This window comes from Squalius cephalus (genome assembly GCF_949319135.1).
Source record: "Squalius cephalus genome assembly, chromosome: 22".
Taxonomy (NCBI): Eukaryota; Metazoa; Chordata; class Actinopteri; order Cypriniformes; family Leuciscidae; genus Squalius; species Squalius cephalus.
Window position 1 is genome coordinate 15,177,930 of NC_137143.1, and position 14,637 is coordinate 15,192,566.

The 14,637-nt window shown below is 37.7% G+C and overlaps 1 protein-coding gene across 7 annotated transcripts in view; it reads left to right on the forward strand.

Annotated features, from left to right (window-relative positions):
• The first annotated feature begins 1,029 nt into the window (after positions 1-1,029).
• mast3b (microtubule associated serine/threonine kinase 3b) overlaps positions 1,030-14,637 on the forward strand; it is a 39,489-nt gene continuing 25,881 nt past the window's right edge. Inside the window, exons 1-7 of one of the 7 annotated variants that reach the window (XM_079858376.1) lie at positions 1,072-1,297; positions 6,313-6,399; positions 10,227-10,309; positions 11,413-11,488; positions 11,704-11,724; positions 13,349-13,427; positions 13,764-13,921. In XM_079858376.1, the coding sequence (XP_079714502.1) occupies positions 1,254-1,297; positions 6,313-6,399; positions 10,227-10,309; positions 11,413-11,488; positions 11,704-11,724; positions 13,349-13,427; positions 13,764-13,921 (548 nt within the window). In that variant the 5' untranslated portion in view covers positions 1,072-1,253. Of the gene's footprint in view, positions 1,298-6,312; positions 6,400-8,440; positions 8,898-10,226; positions 10,310-11,412; positions 11,489-11,703; positions 11,725-13,348; positions 13,428-13,763; positions 13,922-14,637 lie in introns of those variants that run through there. The other 6 variants (XM_079858370.1, XM_079858371.1, XM_079858374.1 and 3 more) reach the window with 6 other exon arrangements.

Genomic DNA, 14,637 nt, shown 5'->3' on the forward strand with positions numbered 1-14,637 from the left:
GAGTAAACGTCACTCCCCTTGCCTCAAGAGGTGCACTAGCAACTGACGCTAGAGACGCCGGTTTGAGCGGACGAATAGGACAGGGTTACATTGGTGCCGTGACTCGGATGGGTCTATTAGAACAATTGCCTGCAACGAGTCACTGAAATAGGTAACAGCATAAAAGATTTTTGTATAAGCTGCATCTGAAATCGTATAATTCCCTACTATATAGTAGGTGAAAAACAGTATGTGACAAATTAAGTTTACCAATTCACTTACTTAGTAAGTACCCGGGTGACCTACTTCTTCTGGTGAGATTCTGAGTGCACATACAATGGACACTTTAATATCCCATGAGGTCACAGATCGTGAGGATTTGTGAATGGCAGTGTATTCACCACTACATTCACCATGCTGTCATAATAATGTGACCTACAAGAATCAATTATGTCACTTATAATTGATTCTTGTAGGTCACATTATTATGACAGCATGGTGAATGTAGTACATCTGGATTACATTCATACTTCACACACTCATATTATAGAACATACTTTTTTAGCAGGACTTTGTGAAGTAATAGGCCTACTTATTCAAAATAAGTACCTAGCCTAGGCTACTCAAAAGAGTATGCAATTTTGGACACAGCCTCTACTAGTTGAATGCCAGATAGGCTGTCATTTAATTTGAGAATTCAGCAGTGTTACCAGTAACAATGGAATACTGAGTGGTGTAGCAAAGGAGTGTATTGTATGACTAATTGAAAAGACACTATCAGATCTCTTAGTATAAAAATAGAATAAGTAGCCTGGTAAAAACAAAATTGATAAGAGTTAGTTTTAAAGAATGTAAAAGGTCTTGCCAAAAGCTTGCCGACTTATGCCATGCAAACTATAATAAGCTATGAAGGTAAAATGTCTTTCGGGGGTTTTAGTGTTGTTTGGTTTTTTTTCAACCGCACGTTTTTGAAACACACCTCCTCTGACTCTGAGCATGCAATCACATGGGAGATGTGACCGCACCATTCAATCTCAATCATCATCTCTCACTCCACTTTCGCTTAGAAGCATGACATCACTTCAACTAAAAGTGTTCCTAGAGAATCTGTCTATTTTAATGGAGTATCTGCACTAGTACAACAGAAAACCTCACGCTGTCGTTTGGCAGATGTTAAACGACGATGTGTAAACAGTGGGCACTTTGTGTGTTCTCGCGTGAGATCTGAGACAAGGTTTATTTTCACCTGGTCGTGCTTCAAGGGCTTCTTAAAGATGAAGAGGAGAGACAAGCTGAAAATTCCCTCCCTCACTTTAGAGTAAGCTCAAATATTCTTTTCGTTATTCAAATGTTGGTGATTAATTATTTACTCGCGATGGGGGAAACCCCTCTCGGAACTGTTGTGAGAGACGAGCCGACAGCCACAACAGCGAAATTTAAAAAAATAATCAAACGTTTAATAATTTCTCTTCGATTTCTGTGTGTTTTTGATGTTCGATATTGATGTAAATTAAACAGTCAAATAAAAGTAGCGAAGTATCTGTGGCGCGCGATGTCATTTAGTGTTTGCTGTACGGAAGAAAATACTGCGCTGTAGGATATATGGGACACACTACGATTCAACATTAAGCGATAAATGTGTTTACATTAAAGGTTAAAATACTCCATTATGGATTAAATGTTTGTTGTTTGTTTTTTAGCAAGAAACATTTCCTTTTGTTTCATGCGCAGTATTCAACCACACAGAAAGGATTGTGTTTTTAGACCTAAAAGTCTAAGTTAAATGTTCTGTGATAAACAACAACCTATGTTTATTTGTTCATGGCTTCTTCAGCTTTATGTTTGTACACTTTTGGAATTTAAAATTCTACAGTAAAACTGTTATCTGGTTAATTAACTGTAATATCTTTACAAAAGAAAAGTTATAATACATTTAATTGCACATTACATGTAACTTTACAGTAAATACTTTAAAATGTATGTTCATCGACATATATTTATAAATTACTGTATAAAATGACAATGTATATACTTATACACACACACACACACACACATATATATACAGTAATATATACTTATATATGTATATTTATATATATATATATATATATATATATATATATATATATATATATACACACTCAATACTTTTACAGTAAAAAGAAATTAAGAAAAAATACAAGTCGCCTTACAATTTACAGTGAAAACCCAACACGATCTCATGAAAGTGCGTATCTTTACCACAAATTTTATTTCTCGTGCCATTTATACGCCAAAAATGTTTTTTTGCATGCATATGCTACGCACTGTAAACCCCTTGGTTAGGATTAGGGGTGCGGAGTGCGTGTGTATTACACGCCATAAAGTGCATGCACGCGAAAACTGCGTATCATATGCGCGCAAAAACTATTTTTGGCGAATAAATTGCACGAGAAATAAAATTAGTGGTATAGAAACACACTTTCATGAGATGGAAAAACAGTATGATGCATAATGCTTCACATCTAATCTTATTTTAAAAAAATTCTTATATATTTCTTAGCATTTAATTTTTTAGGGTGTTACATTGTATGTTGTTTAGTTAATGTTTATTGCGTCATCCTAATATGTTTGTATGGCACTGTGCACTCTCTATACAAGTATTGGCGGTCTATGGATAGGCCCACTTGTTGTTACCGTATTTGAATTAGTCATTTTTAGAAACCACGGTTTTTACAGTAAATTTAACAATATTGTACATTGCCATTGCCTTCTAGTCAGATTACATGGAATCGTCTTCACTACAGTGACTTTTCATTGGAATCATTCCACATCACGTTTAATAGAGGGTTGCAGATGTGCTTTCTATATTGAACTCTATAATCACAGGATCCTACTATGATTGAGCTTTTTAGTGAGAACACATGTCTGAGTGTTCTGACACTCTCCTTATCGCATCCGTATCGTTCTTGCAATGTTTTTCTGCTTTTCTGACACTTGCTTCTGCCTGCCTTCAACATGATCACTGCAGCTTTCCAACCCTGTCCTCCCACTCTGGGCTTGGAGTGAATATAGCCGACCCCACAACCCACTGCATTTTCAATCCCAGTGTGTAGGAGCACACATCCGAAGCCTTCCTTCGGCAAAAGCATATCCAAATATGATTGAGGATTACTGCTGATTTGTAGGGATTTTCTGCTTTGGGTTCCAAAAGCACTGCATCGGATCTGTGAGAAGATACAAAGCTGTTTGAATTGTGTGTTTTATCGAAGACTGCGTATTTTGAAGGCAAATGAAACAGAGAATGGTTGAAAGCGGCATAACATCAGATTGTTGAGCACAGGGGGGTAGTATTCACAGTTGGGTCGTCTCCAGTTTTCTCTCTTCACCATGACAACATCTTCACACTTCCACAGCGCTCGTTGCTATCTGTTGCGGTGAGAATATACAGACTGCCAGATGGTGGCAGCCCTATTTGTACAGTCACACATATTTAACGTTCCAGTTAGCTTTTAGGTCACCAAAATACAAATTTGTTATACAAACCAAAGTTCATCAAAGTTTGACCGGAGCACTTCTAGAATGGAATATTTTAGAACGGCCAGTACTAAAACAGCACATTACCCTCATCAAGGTCACACTAATCAATACCTGTCTAAACTGGCTTCCGCTAACAACATGCCTCGTGTCTATTTTGATTTGCTCCATTCAGCCTGACGTGTAAATACCTGTCGGGTTAGCCTGAATGTGTTTTAGGCTACTTAGCTGATGACAACATTGAATGGCATGAAGGAAACATGAGAAATTGTGCTTCCAGCAGTTAATGGCCTTATCTTGATGCCACTAATGCATTTTGTGGAACTGAAATTCATGGTGGCAGTAAACAGTAAATGACTTTGAAGGTCACACATTAAAGTAATTTACTGAACTTTATCACTGGAAAACACCTGCCGCCTGCAGGACCAGACTGAAAACTGTTGACAAAAACAGTGGACATTTGAGATGATATGCTTTTATATAGCTAGAACCCTACTAATAATCCAATTAATATGCTGTTAGATCTCTGATGAATCATGTGGCATGTGTGTTCATCATACATGATGCATTCCATCTCATTGCCTGACATTTTCCATCCGGATAACTGCTGCTTGTGGAAATAATTAATTATTTAAAGATGCTGTTAGTGATGTTTGACATCCTAACCTTTGTCAGACTACTGGTACGAGTATGGGTTCAACGATGTTTACACGAAATGATAAAAACTGAAAACGTTTTGCTTTGTGTTTTTCGTGTACAGGCGACAATGTTTTCAAAACGATCCCGTTCACACAAATCCGCAAAAACAACTAAAAACGTTGTATTCTGCTGCCAGGCCAGTAGTGGGCGATGTCACTTTTTAATACACATGCGCGCATGACATCACCATTGTCAGAAATTCATGCTTTTGTAGTTTACACGGAGACGGTAATGATGGGTCATTCATGAACGATCCGTTCATTGCGTCTGTCACGTGACAAATGAACGAAAGACTCGGATGGTAAAGTAATTATTTATGTTCCCTGTAAATTATGTTTGACTGCATTATAATGATTTCTTAATTCAGGATAACATTTAAAAGTATAGCATTTAAAGCCACTTAAATGAACGAAATGACTCGAAAAAAGATTCGTTCATTTTGATGAACGAGATCGAACAAGAGAGTCAGTAAAATTATCCGAACTTCCCATCACTAGGAGACGATAATGGTATCCTTTTCAAAAACTTTGAAACCCTTTTTCAAAAGTTTGCATATTCAGCCCCCAAAACGCCGTTGACGTATAAATGAATGGCCAAAACGGATAAAAAGTTTTACGCTTTTAGGGTACGTTTACACAACAATAATATATTAAAAACGGAAAAGTTTTTCTTTTGCGTACAGATGACAGCATTATCAAAATGAAGTCGTTCACATGTATCCGCAAAAACAACGAAAACCGCTGTATTATGCATGCTAGACCAGTAGTTGTACACGTACTACACATGCGCATGACGTCACCGCTTTCACAAATTTGCGTTTTTGTTGTTTAGACGGAGACGATAATGGTAGTGTTTTCAAAAACGTGCACTTTCGTGTAAATGAACTCCAAAACGCATACATTTTTTTCCTGTTTTTAGTTGAAAGTGGTGTTCTGTAAATGGCCCCTTAGTTGAAAACAGTGTCGTGTAAACAACCCCTAAAATAGACTGTTTTCATCTATTCATCCACACGGCGTCTGTCCAAAACCAGACCCCCAAAGACATGTCAGCACACAGAAGAACTTCCAAGGTTGCTGATTGGCTAAAAAAGTCCAGGCCACGCTCCGATTTTTCTTTTACTGTTTACAAAACCTGTCACAAAGACAAATGTGATTTCTCAGGACACCTATTTGAGTGATACACTACCTTTCAAAAGTTTGGGAGTAATACGAATTCATATTTTTACTCAGCAAGGACATATTAAATTGATCAAAGACATTTAATGTTGCAAAAGATTTCTAATATAAATAAATAATGTTCTTTTATCAAAAAAACAGCTTCTTCAAAAATATTAAGCAGCACAGCTAAATTTCAACTTAGATAATAATAAGACATGTTTTAGGAGCACCAAATCAGCATATTTCTGACGGATCATGTGACAATGAAGACTGGAGTAATGCTGAATATATAACTTTTCGCAACAATTAATTTTAATTGCAAAATAAATGTAGAAAATAAATAGATTGCAAAATGCATCCAAAATAAAAGTTTGTTTACATAATATATGTGTGTGTACTGTATAATTATTTTGTATATATAAATGCACACACATGCATGTATATATTTAAGAAAAATTTGTTATTTATACATAAAATATTTATATATATAAATATCTATACAGTATATACATGAAAATATTTATTAAATATATGTAAGCATAAGCATGTGTGTGTATTTATATATACAAAACAATTATGCACAGTACATCCACATATGTAAACACAAACTTTTATTTTGGATGCGATTAACCACGATTAATCGTTGCACAGCCTGATCAAATGCCTTGTTGAACATAATACTTTTTTTCCCTGAAAACTTTATGCATAATGTTAAAAGAATCGCTAACAGCAGCTTTAACGTGGCCTTTTCAAAGTCTCTGTTCATCTCATTCATTCATTTGTGCATTTATTTTTTCTTTCATGTGTAATGTTTTGCAGCACCATGATTCCACTTAATTAATCCCTTAAGCACTTTAATTTGCAGTGCTGCCCAAAGCATGAAGAAACACCAACAGAAATACAGTCTACATGCACTTAGTCAGAGTGCTAATGCATGTAAACGTGTCTTGCTTTTCAGTTTGTCACCCAGCCAGAGCCCCATCATCCTGAGTCCATGCAGTCCAGGCAGCCCCTGCAGTCCTTTACAATCCCTTCATCCCTGGAGGTAAGACAGCCGATTCACAAGCCAAAAACATTACATAAACCTGCGCCGGTCTAGAGAGGCAGAACTGTCTCCAGTTAGTCAGCATGAAAAACACATCTTATTGATTTTTTTTATACTCATATCTATATGTAAAGCTCATGTCATATGTGTATGATTCATTTGGACACCAAAAGCCCCAAATGTGTTTTGCCCATGCACATTGCACCCGCATGACTGACTACTAGCTGATACTATGTATCTTCTTTTTAAAATCCCATTCAGTAAGACAATATTATGTAGTATGAGAGTATTATTTAAAGGTATAGCGGAGGATTTTCCCGAATTTTAGAAAAGAACCGCCCTCTCCACTTTTTGAAAAAATGCACATGCGCAACACTCTACCTGCTCCCGAGAGGGAACGCCTATTAAACGTGTGCACGAGAGAGCATGCACGAGCTAATAGCTTACATTAACTTTTACTAGCAGTGATTTTAAATGGATTTCTACAAATAGCATGCCAAATTTTACCTGTCAAGTAGAAACTTCACGACTGAGGCTCAAAACTGTGTTTTGAGCGCATGCCATCGTGTGAATCGTGTGCACGAGCACGTACGACGGCCTTACGTAAACATATCACCAGAATGATTGACACTTAGGAGGACCAATAGTCTTGATGATCCACCCGGAAAAAGAAAATCCTCCGCTATACCTTTAATTATAATTCAAAATCACATGTAAAAACCAAAAAAATAAAATAGTATGACATGATATATGGAATATAATGATATACTTTTTCATCATATAAAACTCAACCACTTTTGTAATTTAAACATTTTAACTTTTACTTAAAATAGTTGATTTATCAGTTTGAGATGGTTTATCCAAAACTATAGCTTGTCAAAAATAATAATAAAAAGTTTTGTTATAATAGTCTACATATTTTTTATTTATATTCATATTTTTTTAAATCATATATACATTATATAGCCAATTTGATGGTCTATTTTGACTAGCTCTCACGTGAAGATTTGCCGTCGGTGGAAAAATGCTTAAGCTAGGCATCTTAACGTGCAAAAATGATATATTTAGAAGATTTCTATGACAAAATAAAAATAATGATGAACAAAAAGCTTTTATTTAAAGCTGTTAAATGTGTGTTACATAATCAGATTCCAAAAATGAAGTACTTGTAATTAATTATATTACACTTTAAAACCTTCGTAATTAGACTACAGTTACTTTTTTATTGATTACAATACATGATTATATTATTCACACAATGGCAGTAAATCAATCATCATTTATTGATTATCCCTAATCCTTCTTTTTCATGTTTTCAGTTTTCTTTCCTTTAAAAAAAAAAGCACATCGCTTATATACATTCAGAAAGTCTTCTAGTTTTGTGAAATTGCACACAGAGACCCCAGCCACTAGTCGGGTGGCTAAAATTAGTCTACACGGAAAATGGAGAGGCCACAAAGCATTTGAACTAATGGATTTACAAACATATTTTTACCTTTAATGAGTGTTTTCTCAACACTGCATATTGAATCAACTCCTGTCAAACACATAAATTATTATTTTCAATTATCACCAAGTACTTAATTTGTCTTTGGAAGGCTTTTGTCTTTTAAACACATTTATTATTTATTTTATTAGGCCTATGTTTTTTTAAATTATTTATTTAATTATTAGCTTTTCATTAAACTCACAACAACCTCCTGAAGTTCCCCTCACGAACCCTCAGATTATATTACCTAAAATGTGTAATGTAATGACTTATATATAATTTGACGCTCTATTATTTTGACCAGCTCTCACATGAGGATTTAACGTCACTGGTGAAACGTTTACGTTAGGTCATACCATCTTTCAGATTCCCTATTGCTTCTATCTTATTCATTAAACGTCAATAAAATATATATTTAAAAGATGGAAACAATTTTTTTTTTCGACAAATAACAAAACGGTTAGTCGGTCAAAACAGAGACGTTTTAGTCAGAGCCTCGGCTTAGACTCCACTCCCCCTCTTCGCAGCGAGATGGTACATCCCAAGCGTATCACCCGGCAATCAATCAACACTTGAAACAACCTCAACAACACAGCATCTTACTCTCAAACATGGGCTCGACCGCTCCTGTTATCCGATGCAAGTCGCATTTTGGAAAGTAATTAATTAACTTGTTGCTATCTCAAGACGATATCGGAAGGTGCTTTCAACAGAATGTGAACGTCTAAACTTTTACGAAGTTGCACGGCGAGTCCAGGCAAGCAAACAGCAGCGTGCCTGCCACACAAAGAACAGAGATGAACCGCTGCGCGTCAGACGCAGTCTCCCGCACGACATGATACAGTCAAGAGTTGGACTCTTCTTTCGGGTTCTGTTGCTCGGTGTTGCTTGGACGGTGGTTGACACTCTGATCGTGTGCGATTATGTCTGATCCAAGTTCCTGGAGCGCGTTGCCTGGCAGCAGCAAAGCTCATTTTTTTACGGGCGCGATGCTCAAGCGATCCAAAAGGTAACATGCAACATTATACGAGATGACACATTGAAAAGCTTTGAACTTGCACAACTTTTGGGCGTTTCTTGGTCGATCTATAACGTTAATCATGAATGTTGTTGTTGTGTCTCAAAACAGTGTGCGTCGTAGTAGCCTGTCTAATCAAGTATGACGCACTATAAGAGCAAGGATTATGAAAACTGTTGGCTTGGTTTTATCTAAACCTTTATTTCGAGCTATCGATGGTGGCATATATGTATATGCATTGATAGACCTCTGTAGCTGCAGACTAGCTCGAGATGAAGGTGCAATGCATGACTTTGCAAGAGCTGTTGGGAGAGAAAGTGACACATCACATGCACATCTTGAGTCCTTAGGGTAACGTTAATGGAAATGACAGCTGTGTTGAAGGACATCACCTCTGATGTCCAGAGTGTGCAGATGTTTCAGTATTACTCATAGATTTAATCTTAAACACAAAAAAGCAACATTATTGTAACACTATGGAGGGTGTGCTGATCTTTAAAGGGTTCGTTCACCCAAAAATGAAAATTCTAGTTCAGTAATTACTCACCCTCATGTTGTTCCAACCCCGTAAGACTTTCGTTCATCTTCGGAACATGAATTAGGATATTTTTGATGCAATCTGAGAGCTGGATCACTCCTTCATAGGCTGCTAGGTAATCGATATGCCATCCCAGAAAAGTTAGTAAAGACATCGTTAAAATAGTCCAAGTGGGTCAACCTTAATTTTGCGTTGTGTAACAGCGCAGCGCTTCTGGGTTGTACGTCAGAACGTAGGCTCACTATTGGCCAACGTTGGTCATGTGTGTGATGCTGGCCAATAGTGAGCCTACGTTCTGACGCACAACCCAGAAGCGTTGCGCTGTTACACTACGTGAACTCACTCAGATGCCCAAACAGAAGAAAATGAATAGTGGAATAAAGTCGTTATTTTTGTTTGTTTTTGCGCACAAAAAGTATTCTCGTTGCTTGATAAACTTAAGGTTGAGCCACCGTAGTCACTTGGACTATTTTAACGATGTCTTTACTAACTTTAATGGGATGGCATATCGATTACCTAGCAGCCTATGAAGTGAGTGATCCAGCTCTCAGATTTCATCAAAAATATATTAATTTGTGTTCTGAAGATGAATGAAAACCTTATGGGGTTGGAACAACATGAGGGTGAGCAATTACTGACAGAATTTTCAATTTTGGGTGAACTAACCCTTTAAATCCTTTGTCACTTTCTTTCGTTAACTTTGCCGTTGGCAATCAAAGCTGGGTTGGATTATGATGAAAGGTTTTTAATAATCCCTCTCTCCTCTTGTTTGTGTGTTGCAGCTGTCGCAGCAGTAATAGAAAGAGCCTTGGTGTTGGAACGCCATCGCCCACCCGCCCTCTGTCTCCTCTGTCCGCCCACACAGGTAATACTCGCCGACACATGACACTCGCACTAGGAAAGCTGACATTGAGCTGGCCTGTCACCAATGAGTGGTTCATGTGGCTGGAGTAACACAAGCCTGTACACTCCTTCACCCTCATGTCTCTTACTATCCCGGCTGAAGGGTTTACTTTTAGTTAAAGGGATAGTTCACCCAAAAAATTAATTAAAATGTGAAAAATCAGATCCTGTATGTTGTTATTTTGTTCTGCAGATCCCAACGGATATTTTTTAAGAGCCTACATGCAGCTCTTTTCTACACAACAGCAGTTTGTTAGTTACCTTGTCTATCAACTCCAAAACAGAACTCTTATGAATTTACACAGTATTTCTGTCTTCTGAAGCTGCATGATAGCTTTGTGTAAGGAAAAGACCAACATTTTAACAGTTTTCCAGTAATAATCTTCCCCCACAATGACCAGATCATTTAGTTAAGTGACTTAAACTCGAGAACTAGATCAGTATCAGAATCTCAAATCAACTGAATGATTGTTTCACGAACCAACTGAATGCTTGGTTCCTGATTCAACTGAATGATTGGTTCCTGATTCAACTAAACGATTGGTTCCCGAATGATTTGCTGAACGATCTGCTCACGAATCAGCTGAATAACATTTAACTTTAAGTCATTAAGTATAGCTAACCAACTATATTTTAATGTTACATCTTTGTGTAATTTTGGCCAAACAGGATTGCACAAACAAAGGCTGTTTTTTCAGTCTGGTTTCCCTAACACAGACACACATGTAGTCCCGTCCAAACACATTTGTCGTTGGTGGAGTCAATTTTGCCATATCTGGCTGTTCAAACAGAGTTTTGATTGCACCACTGTGTCTAAACTTTTTTGGGGGGGGGGTTGGGGAGGACTTATAGTTGTCTCTACGAATTAAGCTGGAGCAAATATTTCAAAATGTTGAAAAAATTACACGCATCAACTTTAAACTCCATACAGTGAACCAGACACACTTTATGTTACAAAAGAAGATAAATGTGTGTGATTTGTTGAAGTCATCTGACGTCTATCAAATCCTGTAGCTTACGTAACACTGTGTGCTCTGTTGAAATTTCCTCTTGTTCCCCTTCCAGCTGCCAGCAGCCCTCTGGACAGCCCACGAAATGTGTCCACTGCTGTTTGCTCTCTCAACTTCCCTTTCGCCCGCAGGTAGACAAGCGCACTTTTTCTTTTTTTTCTTTTTCTTCAAATAGATGACGGGATCAGTATCCTTGATATTCTTCAGCATTTACCGCTTTGTCAACTAGTGTCAGGTTCATATTGTATAGAGTTGACTCATTTATTCTCATGGATCTTTCTATATTGTAGACCTCACTAAGTCTGTTGCCTATTTTCTCTCTCTTCATCCCTCTATTTCTTCTTAGCCACCTGGCTCGAGCTGACAGGTAGCCAATCTCTTTTTCACACTATAACCTGGCCAAACCTTAATCACCTTATGTATTTCTGTGACTGTGTACTCTTTAGACACTACCTGTTATTTAATTTTTTTTAATTGCTGCTTTGCATCACCATGTCTTTCCTTATGCTGGGTTTATACTACACTGTTCCATTTATGGACATTTAAAAAAGGATGCACTTGGGAAAGTTGTGAAAATTCTATCAAATATTTAATTGAAATGTATTTAATTATTAGGTACACCTGTTCAACTGCTTGTTAACGCAAGTATCTAATCAGCAAATCACATGACAGCAACTCAATGCATTTAGACATGTTCAATCTGAGCATCAGAATTGGGAAGAAAGGTGATTGAAGTGACTTTGAACGTGGCGTGGTTGTTGGTTCCAGACGGGCTGAGTCTGAGTGTTTCAGAAACTGCTGATCTATTGGGATTTTCACTCACAACCATCTCTAGGGTTTACAAAGAATGGTCCGAACAAGAGTAAATATCCAGTGAGCGGTGAAAATGTCTTGTTGATGCCAGAGTTCAGAGAAGAATGATCAGACTGGTTTGAAGCTGATAGAAAGTCAACAGTAACTCAAATAACCACTTGTTGCAACTGAGGTCTGCAGAAGAGCATCCCTCTTGAATGCATAACATGTCATACTTTGACGTAGATGACTTACAGCAGCAGAAGACACTCCGGTGACACTCCTGTCAGCTAAGAACAGGACACTGAGGCTACAATCGCACTGGCTCACCAAAGTTGGACAATAGAAGATCTGAAAAACGTGACCTGCTCTGATCAGTCTAGATTTCTGCTGCAACTCCAATGGCAGGGTCAGAATTTGGAGTAAACAACATGAAAGCATGGATCCATCCTGCCTTGTATCAACGGTTCAGGCTTCTGGTGTATTGGTGTGGGCGATATGTTCTTGGCACACTTTGTACCCATTGAACATTGTTTTAATGCCACAGCCTATCTGAGTATTGTTGCTGACCATGTCCAGCCCTTTATGACCACACTGTACCATCTTCTGATGGCTACTTCCAACAAGAAAACGTGACATCTCACAAAGCTCAAATCATCACAGACTGGTTTCTTGAACATGATGATGAATTCACTATACTCAAATGGCTTCCACAGACACCAGATCTCAATCCAATAGCGCACCTTTGGGATGTGGTGGAACGGGAGATTCACATCATGGATGTAGAGCCGACAAATCTGCATCAACTGCGTGATGCTATCATGTCAATATGGACCAAAATCTCTGAGGAATGTTTCCAGCATCTTGCTGAATCTATGTCACAAAGAATTAAGGCAGTTCTGAAGGAATAAGGGGGTCTAACTCGGTACTTGCGAGGTGTACATAATAAAGTGGCGTGTGTGTGTATGTATATATGTGTGTATATATATATATATATATATATATATATATATATATATATATATATATGTGTGTGTATATGTATATTATATGTATGTGTGTGTGTGTGTGTGTGTGTATATATGTGTGTTAATATATAAAGAGAGAGAGAATCACTTGTTGTGGTCTAAGCGCCCACATCCAGTTTTGAGTGATAGTGTATCATTCTGTCTCCTGAAATTCTCTTTTTCTCTCCACAGAGTGGAAGGGAGACGGTGGTCTCTGGCTTCACTTCCGTCCTCAGGTTACGGGACCAACCCTCCCAGCTCAACTGTCTCAGTATGTGGCTTTCATTTATCTACAATTCAAATCTTACAATTATGTGCTTAATTAACATAAATAGCTTTTTGTTTGAAACAACATGAGAGTGCGCATATAGTGACAGTTTTCATTTTCAGATGAACTTTCCATTAAAACCCTTTAATAGTGAAAGAGCAAATGAGAAGGAATTGTTCCTGTATGAATCAGCTCTTTGAAACTTCCTCATGTTTCTACATACCTAGACAATTATTGATAGACAATTATTGATAGGTTTAAGGATGGTTTTCGGTAAATTTGGGACTGTTTTATATTAATTGTGGCCATGTATTTGACGATGCATTTGTTGTTTTGCAGTCATCTTCCTCATCTCAAGAACGACTGCACCAGCTTCCATACCAACCCACACAGGACGAGCTTCATTTCCTGTTCAAACACTTCCGAAGTTCGGAGAGCATAACTGATGAAGATGGGCGGCCCTCTCCGTTTATACGACCCCGATCACGTAGCCTTAGGTAAACAAGAGTGTCCGGTATCTGTGTGCTACCACGCTAGTTCTAGCTAGAGTTAATGCATTGTATCACTCTAGTGATGTTTTCCTGATCAATCGGTGTCACTTCAGAGTAATCGTCGACATTCCTGGAACTAGTAATATGTATTATATGTAGCTAGTGTAATGTTGTAATGCCTAATATTTTAAACAACCCCATAAATGCATTAAACATCTTATCTTTGGGGATTTAAAACTGGTTGGAGCCAAGGTGTGAAACTCAGTTCCTGGAGGGCCACAGCCCTGCAGAGTTTAGCTTCAACCCTAATTAAACACACCTGATCCAGTTAATCAAGTCCTTCAGGCTTATTTGAAAACTCCAGGGCCATTTCTCAATATGCGTTCTTGTCTGTTCTTGTGGACTTGTGAAATGTCATCAGTCGCTGCCCAAGTACTGTTCCAATTCAAAGATCACATCTAGCCAAGTACAGTTCAAATCCCTGGATGTGTTCGTGCTCCGCCCCTTTTATCGAGGATTCATTGAGAGGTGACTTGAGTCAGCCAAGTATCCCAGAATGCATCTCGCACCAACCAGCAAGCGTCAGTAGCAGAGGAGAAAACCCATGTAATTTAAAAATGCTACTTTTATTGTGTCACGAAATCTAGTATTAATGTAGTTTTTCAGGCGAGAATGTAGGCTAGTTGTTTAAGCTCAAATTTGTGGTTTATTAATAAAGAGAG